Raw genomic sequence first — 20,854 nt, 5'->3', positions numbered from 1 at the left:
AGACTAGGGGCGAGGGCAACCCCGACTCCCTCACCCCTCCTCCAGCTGTTTGGCCCTAGCCACCTCTCAGGTCGAGGCCCCCAGACAGGAGGGCCTCCCTGCACCCCACCGACGAGACCCCGAGGTAAGGGTCTCCCTTCAGGTCGAGGCCCCCAGACAGGAGGGCCTCCCTGCGACTCACCGACGGCCCGGACCCGGGCAGTGACTCCCCTGCGGGTAGTGTGTTGCCCGTTACAGGCAGAGTCCCCCTGAGGTCCTCCCCCTCGAACAGTGGCAGAGTGAATCAACCCAGGAAACACGGGTAAATTAGTGACGCCCCTTAGACCGAAAATAAGCCCGAGGAAGAGGAACAGTGAACAGTGACAGAGTGTGATCCATATAAAACCAGTGGCTATTGTTATTAACCCAACAGACTTACATACCCAATAGAGTAGAAAATATTCAATAATAATAAGTAGAGTAATATCACCTGCCCAGAATAAAGGAACTTCCCGTAATTGTGAATGACGATCAGGGTGCGCGGGAGAACCAAAAGCTTGTGTGAAGTGTCGCCCCGACTAGATAACTGTGCCGAGTGTCGTGATCCGCACCCTGACTTCATTAGAGTAATATTCCTCCCCCAGACTCTTACCCTTGCGTATTCCCCTTGTTACCATGTGTATATATATTTTGGGTTTGAATGAAAGACGGGTATCTACACATATATAACTAAAGACATTGGTATACATGCATCATATCGTGTGTTAAGTGCAACTGTAGTTTGTGCTATCAAAGCCTAACTCTGTGTCCCTGTATCCTGTATCTCAAATATCACTCTGTATCATATTATAACGGTTTTAGAATTAAGGCAATAGATGTGTTAAGGTATAGCCTACTGCCTAGTTTTTATGTCCTGTTCCTTTGTTGGTGCTTTACTTCCGGTCCGGAAAGAGGACCCCGCTCAGTCGCTAGTGTTTTTAGGCCGAGGAGTCGACCTAAAAACACTCAGCATAACAATTATTGATAATAAACAATTATAATTTAATATTTGCAATAACTGACAAAAAGATGTCCCGCCCACTCTCACTGGCAGAACATATGGAATGTTGGGCTTTTATGAAAATATACCACCCTTAAGGTTAATGGTTGTTTCTAATTCTTATAAAATGATTTAAAAAACATCACACCTTGCCTGATAGTAACATCTAGGAATTTGTACGAAATTTTGAAATTTGTATAAGACTATTAATCAAATAGTATACACTGCTGTATATTGATGAAATTAATTAGTTCCTAGTAAACATTAAGTATATTGTCAGGACCCCAGAGTTCCCCAAAAGGCGGAACAAGTGAACGACGAGGTTTGTTATGGAGGTGACAGCGGCGGAGGAACTCACCGCAAAAACCTCGGAAATAACCGGCAAAGGGCAAGAGGCGGCGGAGGAAGACCCTGTTTCCGTGAGACATGAGTTACTCTTGCATGAAATCGAGGCTATTGAGGAATACTGGGGCCCCACGTTCAGGTAAATGACTAATATTCCCGGTATGACTAAACCCTCACACCTGTCCTAATGAGTCAGGAGCAACAGGTAACATCAGATGAGTTATGATTTGATACTAATAGTTAAATTTTTAATAAAGGCAAAAGCTAATTTCCCTGGCATGAATAATTCTCCTCACAACAGCCCTAATGAGTATAGGCGTAAGTGTAATTGGTAACTCTGACAGGTTTCAGCCAAATGATAGTGTTTAACCTCTTAATATTGTGACATTTTTCATATGGACATTATTTTCCTTACTGCCATGTATGAAATTTTCAGTTGTAGTTGTTTTTATTCAGGCTAGGGAATATCAGTCATTGTGAAGGAGTTATTGATGGTTACATTTATCATCAGGTTTGAAAGGTTTCACCAAGGCTGATCACAAGTATAAAAAATAAGATATGAATTCATCTTGAAAAGGTTTGTTTCTTGTGTATTTATATGTCAATGTAGTTTGAGCCATCATGCAATAAGTAACATAGATCACACAAATTATAATATACTGTAATACTAATGGTGGCTACTGAAAAAAAAAAAGGTAAGAGTTCTTCCTCTTATGGTCATTTGTCGATGTACAGCGGTTTGATTTTTTTGCTCATGAATTGGACTACATCAGATACAATTTTGTATCAGCCAACACTTTAGAGAATGCAGAATTTGTAGATTCATGATTTAGCTGGCATACGGTACTGTAGGTGTTATAATTGTGCAGGTTGTCATGTGCTACGGTACGGTACCGTACATGTGTACTTCATTGTAGTCATAGAATTCCTTGTGCCCAGTCTACTTTTCCTGTGTGTGTGTGTGTGTGTGTGTGTGTGTTTTTTTTTTTTTTGAACAATTTAGTCTAGTTATATTGAAAGTACCTCATTGCCGTAATATCATAACCCAGTACGAAGAATTGTGTGCTAGTCCATAGAAATTTCATTCAGAATTCTTTGAAAAATATCAGAAAATACTGTATACCGTATAATTTTATCCTAACGTGACCTACCAGTTTAACCTGATGTAAACCTAACTTGGACATATTGTGATACTAACCAACTTGGAAGTAATTCTCATTCACCCACAAGCACTGTGTTGCACTGTGATTGGTTGAAGCCCAACCACCCTGAGCTGTGAATACTGTAGTTTAAATAACAAAAATTATTATGCAACAAGGGTACAGAAGTCTCCCAAATGAATAAATGCAACAATTGTTTATCTTAAATTTCCAACATTCTATGGTTGCATGAAAGAATTCAATGTAATATCATCCTTCCAATGACTTTTTTCCATTGCAGATGCTTTATTTAGTATGCAATAAGGAGAAAGGGGGATTTTTCAGCTCCTAGATCCATCTGCTGTTGCATCAGTGTTAAAATGAGCAAACCTAACCAAAGCCAAACTAATGTGATTGAATCTAACCAAACTAGGCCTAATCCTAACCCAGTTTCAGCAGATGTGATAGCAGATGGGGCCAGGAGTGAAAGAATCCCTGCTTCCCCTTTACTTACTGAGTACAGTACTGTTTTAAATGAAGTATTTATGACAAAAAAGTTATCGAGAAGACTCCAAATATTTTTGTCTGACAGTGTTTAGAAGAATAATCATATGGTAACAGTTGTACCACATAGGAGCTGGAACTTATTAATGAATACTGTACAGCACCAAATGTAGATGTATGGTAATCTAGTTGGATAATGTACAGTACAGTACAGAACACTGTAATGCCTCCTGTTGTTGCATTGGTTGCCTAAGGGATTTTGTGTGTGTGTGTGTGTTCTTACCTTATACAGGAGGAGAGAAAATTGCATAGTGTTTTAGAGTTTATGATAATAGTGATGTGTATGTAGGAGAAGATAGATGGGGGAATGAAAGGTTCACTACAGTATCAGTTTTGGTAGTGTTCTGTAAAACAGGAATGGTAATTGCCATTCCCATTTTGCCCCCATCAAAGTGAAGGACCTCAAGGTTGGGCTACTATAACCCGGAACATTTAAGGGTAGGACATCAATGTATTCCCCCGGTAGTGTTGTACCATACGTGATAGAAAAACATCCGGTCACCTCTAGGACTCAAACCACAGCATGTTCCCACTTGATAGCTCTTCCACCAGCCATCAGATATGCATCTTATGCTGTCATTTCCATTTAGTATAAAGGGTAATTAGAGTGATAACAAGAGTGGGAATCTGATGTATGTTACCATAATGATAAATTACTTGCTAGGTTAGATTGTGGATGGAAAATATATAGAATGATTCAATTTATGATGTATGGCATACCTGGTAGTTGTTTATATTCTGGTAACATATGCACAGGTGTTTAAGAATGAAATGGTGTTGTGAGAAAGTGATAATGAATATGATGTGCTGGTGAATGGAGAAAAGAGTGTTGGAAGAGGTTAGATGCTTTAGTGTAGAGACAAAAAGATAGGGAAGGTGAAAAAGTGGTGGTGCAAGTAGAGTGAAATAAATAAAAAATGCTGTGAAAATAGTGATACAGGAAAAAAAAAAAAAAAAAAAAAGTACCAGGATTATAGCATGTGTTTTAGCGCCCACATTAATGTACAGGACTTGTTAAGACAGAAGTGAAGAGTGGAAGTGAGTTATTTGAGAGCATGTTGATTGTGTGGGGAGGCAGACAGATAAATGAGGACATTAAGAAGCACTGTGGTGTTGATGTGGATGGTCTGGATTAGAAGTAAAGAGTGGAGAATGTGATTGGCTAGGAGACTGTCTGTGATTGAGATGGGTAGGGGACCGAGGATGAGATGGAGGGATGAAGCACTTGCGTTACATCAGTGTCACGAAATGAAGGCACCTCCCTCCAGAACCACAGTAGCCTCTGTATCAATATGAAATGATGTGAATAACACACAAGGGGATGATTTGGCACAAAAAAGACAGAATTAATCGCTGTGCAGGAGTGCTACGAAGCCTCGCACGGCATCTACTGTAGGATGCGGGGCCTGATTTACGCACTCGGGATGAACTAGGGCATGCCATTTCATATCCCCTCAGTACTATTTTTCATTTTTCGCCAGAACTACAACTTTTTTTTCAATCCTTTAGGTTATTGTCCACCATTCTGCAGGTATCTTAATATTTCACGGCCTCATTTAATAAGTTAACTGATGGACTACTTACACCGTGACATGCTTTCTTAATACGGTTTCCTTTTCATAAGAGTAACTAAATTGGTCCTTTTCCCAACACTGTTTAATCAGTTTTCCCTCCTTGCTGCTCCAGTTTTAATCTCATAAACATAATGAATAAATTAAGCTGATGGAGTTACACAAGGGCACGCCCACACCTTCGTAAGAGCTGTTAATTCTCCAGTGGATCATTGTATTATGATTTTACTTATTGCCACAACTTAAATGTAACACGCTTTAGTTCGTCTGATATATTTTTAATAGAGAAACACCGAAAGAAAGTCCAGCACTTCACTGCTGGCGGCTGTCTTCTGAACGTACTATCGACTTTGTTTCCTTGTCCGATTGCGTTGGCGAGTCTGAATAATTTTCTATATCCTGCCCCTTAACTTTTGCAACTTCTTTCACGTAGTTCAGTGTCTGAATAAGCCAATACCACGGCTATACATGATTTCCATAACAATTCATCACGGACTTTATATTCTAGTGTTAATTGTAACTCTGCATCCAAGCTGGAAATATAGCTGTGTTAGGCCAGCAAAAAGTATATTGGTGAAACCGCCATCTCATACTGAGCTGTGGCAAGAGTTATGCTAGAATTTAGTGTTAGTCACGAAAAACTGCAGTGGAAAGGATGCAGGACTAATATTGTCTTATTCTGGCGGAGTTGCTGGAATTTGGCTGCAAAAGAACGAAAAATTCCACCAAGCTTAAATGAATTGACAGTAGTGTTATAGAAAATAGATAAAATTATGAGGACTATTTAGTTCTTACTGTTTCATGTAATTTTAGACATAGGAGGCTTCGTAGCTCCTCTTCCTTAGTGGTTATGCATATTACATCTTAACATTATTTTGTAGGGTGTTAACATTGCCTTAGTGTTGACGTAGTTTGCATCAGTAGCATACAAGTGCATGCTGAGGTATAATTTGCAGAGTAAATAGCTATGGAAGATATGCTAAATTCAACACGAAGCCTAAGCCAACAGAGAGAATAGTGTTGGGATGAGTGACAAGCTGGGGCAGCGTCGTCTGCTTTTCCCGCGCTAAAGCTTGGGTTTGCAGACGATAACATGGATTTTATTTCCCTCCCCCCTCTTTTTTTCTTTTTCTTTTTTTGTCAGAATTTGACGTGTAGGAACACTGAGAACCACTTTTATATAGAAATAGTTGTAATTTATGCGGTGAATCGTAGGATGATGACCAAAATTAAAGACAGTATGAAGAGATGAGGGGAAGGGTGGCAGCAAGCGAGGGGAATCATGTTAACAAATCAGTGTTTGGGATTCACAAAGAAACTTAGGTCAATTCTTTGTTTAACTTTATTTGTTTTTGGAGGGAAGACGAGGAAAGGAGATTGGAGCATCTTCCCTTAACTCATGTTCATCCTGCACAGATGTATCTTAATTAAGAACGAGAATTTATCTCAAGTTCGTACGTGAATTCGGGGTCATGTTAACAAATCAGCTGATTGGTGTGGTGACTCACACAGTGTGAGGGCGTTTTGTGGTCAATCCGGCCCCCCGTAGTCCATTCGTCCCCAAGTCTTCTAATTGCTAAATATAGGAATAGAACTGTAACTGAACAAATATAGTGGTTAATGAATGAAATTGTGTTAGTCTGTCTTTCGTGGATACCTTGATTTTGCACAAAGATATGAACCCTATATGAGTCACCCACACAGGAAGTTAAGTTAGGTTAAGTTAGAATTTGATAAGTGAGGTAAGGTGTGTTGTTCGAAATTAATAGGCGGGGTTATAATTAAGTTAGGTTATATTAGAATAGGTTAGTTGGGGACGGATTGATCGTGAACCGGATTGACCCGAAGGCTGTAAGGGCGAGTCCAAGCATCTTTGGCCGCCCGCACACGACTGATGGGGTCCCGGGGCGGGCCACAGGCACCCACCGTGACTGAGGAGGACCCGCACACAGTCACACACTTGTTGAACGAGTTAGAGGGCCCTGATACCAGTCGTGTGGCGCTGGTTATAAGGTAACACGCAGACTTGCATCCCTTTCATGTACAGCTTCGGTTTCCAAGTAATGTTTGATGTACTTCTGAACAGTACATGTTTATTCATTTCAGTATTATTTAGTGGTTATAATCATATATGAAATAATAAAATTGTTTTCTAGTAAAAAAAAAGAAAAAAAAAAGACATCTACTCCCCCCATAGTATTGCTAAGGCTTCTGGAAATATTTTTGACTTCTTGACAACATAGACTATGTACAGTATAGTAATTTCTGTAATATTTAGTCATGTGACCATTACATTGAAACGTTACACCTTGCAAAACAGGGATATGCTATTCCAGTTCCTCTTTGCAAAATAGTTTTCCTTAAATAGCCTTTCTTTTATTAGTTATTAGCAGAATAAAATCAGTAAAATGTAGAGGCTATAATTATATGAAGCATGAAAACAATGTTCTGTAAAAAAAAAAAAAAAAAAAAAAAAAATGAAAGGATATAGTTATCTAGTTAGCATCCTGTGGGAATCAAGTTGATAATTATTCATGCACAGCAGTGTAGTTAGTCTTCACAAGGTGGCTGTTATTGAGTGATGCAGTACAGAGCATTATGACTGTGAGATACTGATTTTTTCATTTTTATACCACTGGAAAGAGAGACAGACAATGTACCCTGGCGTTGTGGACCCTACAGCAGATCACTTTACTTGGTGAGGTTTGGAGATTTGATAAGTACAGTACCATAAGTATTCAGTTTTATTATACCAGTGGTTGTATACAGAAACCTTAAATTGCCCAGTGCAAGGCAACTCCCTAATATTTCTGTGGCTCTTCATTAATTTTTTATTAACCATCCAAACTTCATGTTTTTATTCTTCATCCTCCCCCCCCCCCCATCAGGAACATCAGGGCCTGGGAATAGGCTTCTCATTTGTGACATTTATGGGAGGGGTGACCAGCCTCACTCATCCAAGAGTGCCATCATTTGAGGAGGAAACCCCAGGCATCCTTTGGATGTAAGCCTTTGTGGGGCCCATCCAGTTGAAGTGCCTTAATGCACTGAATGCCAAGAGACCATTTGATTATATGGTTACCACATGGCATAGCTAATAGTTGTCTGGGTTACAGCAAACCATTTGGCTTGTTACTTGATATACACTCATCTGAAGGTAGCACTTCCTGGAGTGCTTGGATGGAGGGCACCCTTCCCTATTACATCTGCAGTTATTACTGTAGGTGCAGTCAGCAACAGTACAGGAAGACCAAACACATTTCATCTTTGTTTCATCTCTCAGAAATTGTGGAAAAACTGGGAGCTTACATTTCCTTTTATGATAAATTGTTTAAGCATACAGTACAGTCATAAGTTATATACAGTAGAGTATGTAGCACTACTTTTTAATGTGATAGTCAAGAGACCGATGGATAATGGTAAAGTGCATCTACAGTAGGCTATAAAGAAAATATATATATATATATATATATATATATATATGGAGCCTCTATGGTACAGTGGTAGAGTGTGCGTTTCATACACGGGTAGACCATGGTTCGCGCGCCGCCAGGGTAATAAACTTTGGGAGTGTTCACCTGGCCACATACTGCATTGGCAGACACCAGGGGTGCTGTGGTTGAACCAGTGTCGCTTAATGTAAAGTATGCTTGCACCCAGTCGGCTTGCGTGGGCCGATTACACTTGGTTGACAGACTGCACACACATCCAAAGCCACTCCAACACTACAAATACACTAACAAGCACTTCTCATCCTACATACAAGCTCTGCTAGACAGCCAAAGACACTTGGTAGAGATACATTGGCTGTATCGTCCTGACTTCAGTCGGGATAGGCCGGTCCTGCAGTGGATACTCAAACGGCTAATGATGATGATGATGATATATATATATATATATATATATATATATAGGGATGGTTAAACCTGTGAGATGGAATCAGGATTCCATGGGCTTGAATGGTGAGTGTGATGAGTGAATGACTGTGTGGTCCATTTCATTGTACATGCTGTTGATTAGTTCTCCCTCTGTCGTTTGTCTCTCCTTGCTCAATGGACCCCTACCTCACTGTGTCCTTAGATGGGAAAAAATGCCAGAATGATGATGATGGTGAAGGTGGTTGTTGATAGTGGTGGTGGGGGTGGTGAATGTAAAGGAAACCAAATATCAAAATAGATTCTGTTATACCGTACTTAGACTGTTCAGGTAAATCATACATGGTCAGTGGTCTGTTTTCTTTAGTGACAGCCTCAACACTGAGTTTAGTACTGAGGCACTGGTTATCACATTTTGCACTACCTCCGCCCCCCACACACACATGTATGGTACATATGTATAACCACATATTGTACATAAATGTACATTCATACATAGATACATACATACATAGACAGACAGATGTGGACACACACACACACACACACACACACACACACACACACACACACACACACACACACACACAAACACACACACACACACACACACAAACACACACACACACACACACACACACAATATCAGTTGCCATGTAGAAGTATTAGCAGGACATTTTCTTCTTGAAATATCAGCCAGTGCAGTCTGTTTTACAAAGCATTAAAATCATATATAAAGTGCTGTTGCTACACAGTATCACATATGGTACCCATTTGATTGTAAGTAATATGATACAGGGCTAATAGGACACCAAAGTATACTATGGCATGTCCCTGCTGGCACCGACTGAAACACACACCCCTGTTGGGTCTCAGTGTCTGGGTAGGTCAGATAACCCAGTTCACTTGTGCCCTTTAAACCAGTGCATATACAGTACAACTACCGTATATTCTTTTCAATTGAACTTGAGCCAGAATTTTGTCCTTTTCAATTTAATTCACATAGCTTGATGGTAGAATAATTCTTTAGATCCCCCATAGCACTTTTTTGTGACTGTCCCCATATTCCAGTGTCAGTATATTATTGCAGCTTAGTGGTGGAATCATACAGTACTATGTTTCTGGAGCTTTTTCATAGCACTAAGTCATGACTAACATCATTTTCTAGAATCAGTCTCTTGTCACAGTTCTGTAGTAAAGATGTAAAAATTCATAATTTTGGGCTAAGTTAGTGCAACAAGAAAATAATTGGTCTTACCTAGTTGTGTTTTGCAGGTGTGGAGTGAAAAGTTGTTCATGCATTGAAAGAACCCTCCCCACACACACTAATTGCCATAAAGAAAAATATATTGGAAATACCAATAAGTTGAATGAGAAAATGGAAAGTGAGGAACCAGGAAACTGTGATTTATTGTCCACAGTTGGAAATCCTTGCCATACGGAAAAAGATTTTGGAACACTCACTAATTTTTATGTGAAAGTGGAAAATAATGAAGCTGAAAATACTGACTTGGATTTCTTTGAGAGGGTCTTCACAACATCGCCCTTATACCGGGAAATTATGTATGTTGTTCTATGTGTCTGTCACTGGAGTACTGGTAGTATGTATTTAATTTATTTGTGATCCCCGCTCTGGGGTAAAGTCAAGAGTAAGAGCAATGGAAATCGGTCATTTGGGAGAAGGAGTGTTGTGGAGTTGAGGCGGATGTGCCGGAAAGCATTAAGAGAACATGCATTGAGATGGTTTGGCTTTTTGGAGAGAAAGGAGAATGAGAGATTGACTAGAAGAATATATGTGAGTGAGGAGAGGAAGGCTGAGGATAAGGAGGAGGGATGAAGTGGAGAGATACGAGTAAGGGTAGTGTGAGTTGGAGGAAGGGCAGCCATATGACAGGAGAGGGTGACTTGGAGGCAGTCTGTTTAGGTCACTGCTGGGATTAAGACAATAGCAATAGATAGATGTTCCTTTATACTGTACCTGTTTTGGGGGTACTGGCAGTATTTTATTTATTTGTTGTGACACATCAAATAAAGACACTATTTCTGTGATGTAGGCTATATACCAAAGTAAATAATGTGAATTTATTTTGTTTATTTGTTGTAACACATCGAATAAAGACACTATTTCTGTCATGTAGGCTATATACCAAAGCGAATAATGTGAATTTATAATTGCTTGTGAAATGGAACCAGGATTCAGGGGACTTGAATTGTAAGTGAGCAAATTTGAAACCCATATCCTGCTGTCTTGATTTTTGTTCATCCTTGCTTTCAAAACACCACCTCACCATACCTGTGGGTGATGACGATATTGCTATGTTTGCAGTGTGATATGTTTTACTCGGAGCTGAAGCCATTCTTCCCTTTTCATCTTCCTTTCTTTCTCCTGTACTGTATATCCCTCCCATCTTCATGTGTTGTCTTTCCATTTTCCTTTTGTATTGTCTTTCTGTATATACCTCCGGCTCTAACTCCATCCTTTTTTCTTAATGTGTCTCTATGATTCTTCTATCCCTACCTCCACCACCACCAATACCAACCACTTTTGTTTCTCCCTACCTAACTCCCTCTCTTTTGCCACTATTAGTCTCCATAGGACCTTTAGACAGGGTCTGCTTTGCCAGTGTCTGTCTGTACCTAGAACTGAAATAGGGAAGTATCATATTGTATAGTATGACCCTCACAAAAATGGACTAAGTGGTGGAAAGCCAGGTCTGTTAAAGCTGATTGTTCACTGTGTCCAAGGGTCCCCCTTGAGATAGGATTTCATGCACATGTTTAAAAATAGAAAAATACAATAGCGTATTCTAGTACTAAAAATGTAAATTATAACCATTTTACACTAACTTTTCCAATAATTTCACCCTTTTGCAGCTTATTTCATGCCCTTATCATAGCACTTCTTCACGACTAATACAGTATTACTATAGTCTGTTATTACAACTCACCAGTCATGATGGGGTAGGGCAATTTCAGGCCAGGCTAGAATAAAAGGGGTAGGAAACAAGTATTGTGACCTATTGCACCTCATGTAATGGACGTTGTTTGTTGTAGCTGTCGAAATTTTGGCGGACTTCATGCCGTCTGTTAAATCCGATATCTGCTATACTGGGGTCTTTTATAGCAAGGGTCTACTTATTGAGGCTCCAACGTGCCTGCATGCATCAGCCTTGGTCACTTAATAGTAGCTGTCCCCGCTGCTTGATCTCTGGCAGCCCCCCTATTCAGTCCCCTATCCCTGAGGTCACACTCTGAGCACATCCTCCCCTCCCCCCTTTATTTATTTATTTATTTATTAATTTTTAGGTCTGCTTCTTGCAACCTTACCCTTGACTTTCAAACCTCTCACCCTCTGCACCCAATTGTCTTCATCCATTCTTGATGTAAATTGACTTGGCAGAGTGTATACTGGGTGAAGAAACTAGATTTCTGTCACTCAAATTAACTCAGAACACCAGCTGTCTCACAGACACCACACCTCTTTCCCATACACCTCCTCCCAATATGACGTAATCCATCATTACAAAATTTTTTGGTCTGTGACCCTCCACAATGGAGAGGTCCATTGCTGCAGTTGACTATAAAGGATTGCACATTCCTCCAACTTAAACCCATTTCTCCCACCACAGGACTATTTATGATGGCGATGAACATGGCAAATTTATGGAGAAACTCAACACACGGATCCGCAACCATGACCGGGACATTGAACGCATGTGTAACCACCACTACCAGGGCTTTATCGACTCCATACGAGAACTGCTACAAGTGCGCTCACAGGCACACAAGCTTAAGGTAATTGTAGATTAGATTTGTACATACATAGGTTACATACTACACATCACAAACCTATACATACTGTAGTACATTCTCTCAGCTATCCAAAACCTCCACCCAAGTAACATCCTTCATTAAGTACTGCCAAACATCCACCCCTATGAAACTGTGTAAGAAACTGTCCTACCAGGAGAGAGACAAGTGCACTTAGCCAGACTGTAATAAAGCAGTCACCCTTCTTGTCTTCATTACTAACATAAAATAGGCTATAATTCACAAACAGTCCACCATGCCTACACTGCAGTGCAGCCCCCCACACCACAATAGGAGCGTTCGCGCGAAGAGGAAAATCTGCCAGACACCACCAGAAACTGTCTCGTTTTCGTTTCAGCGGGCTAAGGGGGTCTTAGTTAAATTTCAGTTTTATTTTTCTGTACGATAATTATGATATTGGTTAAGCAAATAGCTTTAACCCCTAATGCGCGGCCAATGGACAGCCGACCCCCCCCAGGTGGCAGCGTTGTATCGTGGTCTGAGTACCTGTAGGAAAATATTAGCCAAAAATCAGAGATTAACCCTAGAACATTATACTTGGTATGGCAGATAGTACTTACATTCAGCTTTCTCCAGAGACAGGTGTGGAGCCTTCATGGACTACCCAAGGACTTGTACAGACTTGCAAAGTTGGGTAACAAAATCTTCACTTTCACACCTCCAGCAACCCAGTTTCCCCTCTACCACAGCCTCATTCTGTCACAGTAAACTTTATACTACAACGTACAGGTAGTTTGGAATTTGTATTTGTACAATAAGCACTGAGAATAAAGCTAAAATCAACGAAGTGTACGGCTGACATGAAGCGCTGCGGCGGTCTTCCCGTCACTGAACAAACATTTCCATTTTCACAGCTAAAAACATGTATACTACATTATTTTAAATCATATTACTTCCCAAAAGATCACCGCAGCGCGCTTTTTATTCTGCCTTACGCCTGTCACTTTATTCTCGTTCCTGTCGGCCGCTCACACTGACTCAGAAGAGCTAGAACTCGCCATAATGTCACTTTGAAAGCCTGCGGTAAACTGACGCTAAACAGGGGCAAACCGTGTGACAACTGGGGAAACAAGCGTTTCCTATTAGCATAAACTTCTTGTGAGAGGAGAGTGCAGATTTACAGTTCTGAGCAGTCAGAGCGCTGCCATGTATTACAGCCAGGCTGGCCGGGCCGTGGTGGTGGGGGGAGGGGGGAAAAACGCGATACTTGGCACCAACGGAGGTTAGTAGTACAAGGGTAAAGTATGCTAATTGTAGCTAAACGGTGGTGGTACTGATAGACAATACCAGCTGGAACATCCTTGCCCACGTTTATTCAAAATTAACTCGAATCGCAAACGCAACAAGCCGCCGTTATGTCCATTTTGGCGAGCGTCGCAAACGCGACGCCCCGCATTTTAGGGGTTAAAAAATGTAAATCACTCTTACTTATGCTATTTGACCCAAAATATCGCCAATAAAATAATATACTGGGTATTTGTATATTCTTCCCTAAGAAGATTAGTACAATATTTGCCAAAAAGATGGTTTTTGGACTGTAAGAAGTAAAAAAGTCGTATGAATATTGAGGATGAGGTGGAGGGATGGAGTTGAGAGGTATATGAGGGAGGGGGGGGTGAGTTGGGGGGAGGGGAGTCAAATGGTGGGTGACAGAGTGACTTGGAGGCGTTTTGTCTGCGGCCACCCTTTGCGGGATTAGGGCGTCGGGCTATAGATAGATAGATAGATAGTGTATAATCTTACTTGTACAAAAAATGGCACATATGGTCTATCTGTAGTTTAATATTTATTAGACTCTAAAATATTAGGGCATACCGAAGCTTAGCGCTGCCAGACGTACGAAGTAGGCACAGGTGATGAGCAGATCAGCCAGTGAACACAGATGGCTGTTTCGGTTTCCTCGGAAAACTTGTTTTACCGGAGGCAGCATATAAATATCGACATTTTTTTTTTTTTTAAGTGAATTGAGTTTTATTCTTACTCATAGGGAGTTTAATTTGTTAGTATAAATTACAGCTAATTTCTGTTATTGGATAAAGATATACATATATATTTCTATGCATGCATAAACCAGGCTGCAACTGCTGTGGAATATTCTTTTATAATCACTTTTGTTCATGCTGCATTGACACAATACTCTTTAAAAGAGAAGAAATAGATTATTTATGTATTTTTACAATAAGTAAGATGCATGAAAAAGGACATTCAATTATTGGCTGACATGTGATTTTTTTTCCATCTGAAAAATTAAAATATTGGTGACATCTGGCATTTCTCCAGGTGCACGAACGCTCCTATACAGACAGTTTGGACATAATCTGAGCAAAAGTTCTCTTGAAGTGAGCGGTTAAAGTGGCAGGTTTCTTATGGTCCACTGGGCTCTTGTCCACATGAGTTTGGGTTTGTAACAACAGCATGCTAATCTAAAGCACTTTCTCCAGACAGAGGTAGTGAGAATAGATGAGGAAGCACAGGAGGCATCTCGACAGCTGCTGGCCAAGAGTGAGGAACTGGTGAAGGCAAGGAAAGTACAGGCCAACATCTGTGCTGCAGTGGAGGCCCTCACACTGTGCCTTCCTGTCCTTACCACATACTCCAAACTCCAGAAACAGATGCAGGAAAAGAGGTTTGTGGTGTCTGGATGAATAGGTATATACACTTTTCAGTTTAACTTTTCCTAAAATTACGTTCCCTCAGAAGTTGAGTTGTACCAGTAGATTAGTGTGTGGTGCTGGTCAGGAAGAAGTGTTATCAAAATGACAAAGAGCCATAGCATTGTCTTTTCTGCCACAGAACTGTGTGAAATATCCTGCAGAATGACAGAAATCTTGATCAAGTTAAGCCACAAGAAGTTTGAAGCTGCTTCATGTATAATGGTTTATTACTAAACTGGTAATGAAAACACTTTTCTTCACTTAAAGTTGCTTGCAATTCATGATAGTTATTTCGAAGTAAAAAATGTGAATTTTTGTGCTGTTAAACCCGTCAGTCCTTTGGTATATTTTTCATGTTTATTATTGGTACCCCTAAATGATTGTATTGAACTTAGGCAAGATCTCTTGTAGTGAGGAGATTAATGAAGGATGTCTCGGAACCCTCCAGTTTGAAAAATCTCCCTCAAGCAAAGTAATATCATCTGGTGATAGCAATAATAGAATATAAAATAAGTCAATGGAGTCAAGTGACTAACCCCTTGGTCATGAACCAGAAGCATGTCTTGCTTTACCCAATTACTATTGGAAGTTGAAAGGCATGGGCATGTCTGGTATGGGGATATTTCAGTTACCACAAGTTTTCACAGTACGAAGGGTGATCAGAAAGTAATGACAGTTTGTGCTATAACATGAAAAACCTTGAATGATGGGAGGTAGGGGAGCAAGGAGAGTGCGAGTTGCCTGTCCTTACGAGTTTGAACTTGTCGCCGTATGCCTGACTTTTCTTGTTTTATTGTTGTGAGTGAATGCTTCACTCTTGTTTTTGCTCTCTGGCCAGAAACATGGATTACTCGAAAGAAGGCTGCAGGTTCTACATTTTTACGAGGTGGAAACTGGGAAAGAAAGCAACAGAGATTCGAGGGAAATTATTACAAGTTTATCCAGACACTACTCCTTCCCTGGAAACTGTTTCCCGCTGGATTCGTGCTTTCACAGCAGGAAAAACTGAATTGAAAGATGAACAACGCTCTGGACGCCCCCGGACATCCGTGACCGAAGCAACAACTGTCCGTGCACGGTCCATCATTGACGAGGATCCAACTGTAACTCTTAGGTTCTTAACCTTGGAGCTTGATATCAGTTATGGGAGTGCATATGACATCGTGCATGAACAATTACACCTGAGGAAGAAGTGTTGTCGATGGATACCCCATTTGTTGACTGATGAGCAAAAAGCTGAACGGGTGAGGATTTGTCGTGTCTGGCTTGCTGAATTTGAACCAAATGGTCCAAAACGGTTCTCAGATGTTGCTACTGGAGATGAGTGTTGGATTTCATTCTTCACAACCCGTGACAAGCAGTCAAACATGGTGTGGTTGGGCGATGAAAACCCTCGACCTCAGATTTTGAAGGAAGGATTTCGCAGCCGGAAGCGCCTTTTCACCATCTTTTTCAATTCTCAAGGACCAATATGCGTGGATGTGATGCCTGAAAAGTACACTATCACAGCCCAATACTACACAGACCAGGTCCTTCCACAAGTCTTGGAACACAAGGCCAACACCGCACCAACCCGCCGTCGGTCTCGCCTTTTGCTGCACCACGACAATGCTGCACCCCACAAAGCTCGCCTCACTATGCAGTACCTGGAACAACAAGGTATAACTCTGCTCCCCCACCCACCCTGCTCCCCTGACCTGGCTCCCTGTGACTTTTGGTTGTTTCCAAAAATTAAATCTGCCATCGCTGGGAAGCAATTTCATCGCATCCAAGACTTGGCACGGACCGTCAATTCAGAACTCCGAAGTATACCGTCTTCAGAGTACCACGCTTGCTTCATGAAGTGGAGAAAGAGAATGGAACACTGCATAGAGGTTGGAGGGGAGTACTTTGAAGGAATGTGAGTCATAGTTTGATAGTTCTTCATGCTAATAAAAGTTTATGGACTCACTGTCATTTCTTTCTAATCACCCCTCGTACATACCATATACTCCACCCATAGCCACCTGGAGAATGAGTGTGAGAATACCAATATTCCATCTGTATTTAAAGGATTAATTATTTGATCTGGTTGTTTTATGTAGTAACACTATATATGGTAATACCCAATGAGATGGAAGTAGCTGAAACTGATACATATTTATATTTGTCACCTTTACAGGTACTACCCTGCACTGAAAACTTTAGAACAACTTGAACACACGTATCTTCCTCGAGTGGCCAGCTACAGGTTCGCACAGCAGATGCGTGACAACATCCCAAGAGTGCGGGAGGACATAAAGGACGCTTCCATGTCAGATATTAAGGATTTCCTGGAGGCTATAAGGAGGTAGGTGACAGGATGAGGCAGAGCTGGCATAAATGAAATCATGTTATTGTTGTTGAGGCCTCAGACTCATCAGGTGGTGAACCCTCTGGTCTGTAAGTGAAAGTTGCCCTTCTTCTGCAGTTCATCATCTTCCCCTTGGGGAATAGGGAGAGAGTTGAGGATTTGTATACAACAGGGCAGCAGAGCCATGGAGTTATATTTATGCCACCATGGGAAGATGTCCCTCTCCAACAGCTTGAAATTAAGTTGTGTATATCAGATAACCATATTTGAAATACTGGTAGTCTAAGTCACCAGTTTTTGACATACTGGCATGTGGTTTGCAGGGTTTCAGCGAGGATTGGTCAGGTTGCCATGAAACATGCAGCAATGCAATACAACATGGATCCCAAACTGGCAGTTACCCGAGCGGAGCGTCATGCACCTCTACCACCCAACCCATTCACGGGTCAGCCCTTTTAATATACTGTACTTTAATATTCATTTTTGTTGGTTCATTTGTCTTGATAGATTCCCTGAAGTGAAACCCCCCCCAAAATATCTGTGCAGATGGACATGCTTTCATCTCACAGGTATCACCTTTTGAACATTGTTTTTATAAGCATGTGCATAAAGAAAGATGCCAGGAAGGTGTGAAAGGTCATGCTTATCAAAGAAACTTAACACCTTTCTGTTCACTTGATGGACATGTGTTTTCTGACTGGAGGACTGATTTTCCTAGTAGCTAAGAGACTGATTCCTATCTCATAAGTAAGGGTAATTGAATTTCATGCTTAATTCTGTCAGATGAAAATCCATCCATCCATTCATCATCCAATCCTATGCCGTCCCATGAGAAACGTAGGAGCCCGGGGCTAGGCAAGTTGGTCCTGACATTTAAGATGAGAGTGATCAACCTCTCTCATCCTTGAGTGGCATTATGTGAGCAGTAAACCCCAGCCATCCGTTGGGGCGCTCAGTCTGACTGGCGCGCCTTAATTACCCACTAAACCACCAGGCGCCATAATTTGGTTATGGTGTTACCACCCAGTGTAGTAAACGGTTTCCTGGTGTACAGGAAACCATTTGGCTGTCACTTAGTGTAAAGTCACCCTTAGGCAGAAGGAAGAGGAAAGAGTGAAGGAAAGAAAGACAGAGGTGGGAGTGTAAAGTCACCCGTAGGCAGAAGGAAGAGGAAAGATTGAAGGAAAGAAAGACAAAAGAAAAGAAGGAAGAGAGGAAAAGGCAGACACCCAAAGCAGCACTACATCGAGTGAGTGGATGGTGAATGCCCCTACCTACCAAAAACAGAGTAAATCTTCAGTCCTTTATTATGATCCAGGTGAGACATATGAAGCACAATGTGAAGCCCAAAGTGATGAAGAGGAGGAGTTGTGTGCACAGGACCTCATTGACTTTGCTCCAGTGTATCGTTGTCTTCACATCTACACTGTACTTGGGGCACGGGAGCAGTTTGAGACCTACTACCGACAGCAGCGCAGAGAGCAGGCCAGATTAGCCCTCCAACCACCTACAAACATGGTTAGATACATGGTTCTGCTTGTGTTGGAGTCATAATTCACATTGAGGCAGTAGGTATGCATCACTTAAATGTGTATCACTATACAGTATTTTCATAGTATACTGTATTGCTTGCAGATAACAGAAGCATGTAATGAGTTGTACCAGTAGATGCTTGATTTAACAAACATCGAATTAGTGGAAGCCCGAGATCATTTAATCAGTTTTTTCCAGTATTTTTTTTTTGCCCAATTTAAAGGAAAATTTCCGTTAAAATGCGTATAATTCTGTAAAGGAAATTCTGTTCCAAAAACCACCGAATTACCGGAAAAAGTCCCGTAAATTGAGTGCGTCATCAAGCCCACACTGGAAACACTCCCCTGACCGGTGGTGTGTGGTGTTGCCACACGTCCCCACCAAGCTGCCTGGGTAGCGGCGGGGACTCAGCGACATCGCTTGGTCCGTGCAGTCTTCACGTGATCCGCCAGCTGTAAACAACTGCTTCGCGTGTGTGAGGCTCTGCCTTGGTGTTGCGGCTTTATTTGTGTGTGTGTTTTTCAGTGAACCAAATCTTTTATGAACCATGCCTAAGGTTCAGGAAAAGAGGAGAGGGTGAGGCTTTCTCTTGCCCAGAAATTGGAAATAATTTAGAAGATGGAGTGCCATTCCTGATGCTCCCCAGCCCCTCTGTCATCCCTGTACCACCTCGAGTGTTGATGGAGGGTGACTCTGACAGTGACTATACCATCCCCAGGCCTGACACATGTTTGTGGGGGCCAGTATGGCTACTTGTATCAGGCATATTTCTGCATCAAGTGCAGAACCCATGCTTTTGGAGGTAAGCCTTACTGTAGTGTACTATCCCCATATACTATACAATTTGGTTCACTACTATCCTCACCTTATTCTTTGTGTGTGCATATTTTATTACTGAGTCATTATTGTATGTATCACTGTTAAGATGTACATTGTACACAATAATGCATTGAAGGGGGAGTATTAAATGTGGGTTCAGACTGGTGTGTGTGTGTAGCATTGAGAGTTAGCATAGTTTGCTAAATTTGGGTGCGAATTGTCAGTAACTCGCCCTGACCATGAGCCTCGAGGATTTAACGGAAGGTACTGCAAAATACCGGAAAAGTTTCCCTCATATTGAGCCATGGGTACGGAACTCGGTTTTGCGGAAATTTGAGAAAACAGAATAGGGATTGGCTGAATTAGTTCATTAAATCGAGCATGTACTGTGTTTAATTCAGCTGGTAATGAAATGTTACTGCAAGCTTAGCTACTAGCCACACAGTCATCACGATTGCAGGAAACTCACCCACAATTAGATAGAGTAAAAATCCAAGATGATGCACGTACGTTGTCGCAAATCTTATTATGTCATAGATTTCTTTTTCCCAATAGTGTCCAGCAACTGTTGGGAAGTAATTGGCTGGTTTTGGCAGTCCGTCTAGCTTCCAGTCCAACTGTTCTGTAACCAACCTTACTTTGAGAATATGTTAAGAGGAAGCGTGAGTCATTTGATTTGGTGCCAGGATTGCAGGAGTTCGGATGATGAGTGAATGAGTGTGTGATCTGTTTCAGTGGGCATGCTGTTTTTTAATTCCACCTACATCATGTTTCTCTTACCCTACCTCATGCCATACTTGAATGAGAAAAGAGGTTGAAATGATGATGATGATGATGAAATGGTGATGATGATGGTAATGATAATAATAATACTGCTCTTCTTTACAGCATGAGAATCTGGAGGGGTATCGTCAATACTTGTATGGTGTTGTTGGGTTCTTTGTTATAGAAGACCATGTGCTCAACACTGGCAATGGTCTTGTCACACGGCCTTACCTGGATGAGGTCTGGGAAATGGCCTCAGGCAAGGTGTGTCCAGCTTAAGTGCTTGTAGTTGATACACTGACACTTACCTTTAATTTTGACACTTGGTTATATGCTAATAACTTGAATCTCAGCAAGGTATGCAGACTTCCAGTTTTTTATTATATTAATCTGAAGCATGTGATTAAG

At 41.2% G+C, this 20,854-nt stretch overlaps 1 protein-coding gene across 2 annotated transcripts in view; it reads left to right on the top strand.

The window, feature by feature from the left end:
* Positions 1-1,347: 1,347 nt before the first annotated feature.
* Sec15 (exocyst complex component Sec15) overlaps positions 1,348-20,854 on the top strand; it is a 31,997-nt gene continuing 12,490 nt past the window's right edge. Inside the window, exons 1-7 of one of the 2 annotated variants that reach the window (XM_080280268.1) lie at positions 1,348-1,502; positions 12,142-12,307; positions 14,785-14,969; positions 17,159-17,326; positions 17,653-17,774; positions 18,648-18,847; positions 20,570-20,710. In XM_080280268.1, coding sequence (XP_080136394.1) covers positions 1,348-1,502; positions 12,142-12,307; positions 14,785-14,969; positions 17,159-17,326; positions 17,653-17,774; positions 18,648-18,847; positions 20,570-20,710 — 1,137 coding nt within the window. Of the gene's footprint in view, positions 1,503-6,287; positions 6,651-12,141; positions 12,308-14,784; positions 14,970-17,158; positions 17,327-17,652; positions 17,775-18,647; positions 18,848-20,569; positions 20,711-20,854 lie in introns of those variants that run through there. The other variant, XM_080280269.1, reaches the window with a different exon arrangement.

This window comes from Coenobita brevimanus, chromosome 84, assembly GCF_032717465.1.
Source record: "Coenobita brevimanus isolate Jiangsu-jjx chromosome 84, ASM3271746v2, whole genome shotgun sequence".
NCBI lineage: Eukaryota > Metazoa > Arthropoda > Malacostraca > Decapoda > Coenobitidae > Coenobita > Coenobita brevimanus.
Note: the sequence above shows the minus strand (reverse complement) of the source record. Positions and strands in the feature narration are given on the sequence as shown.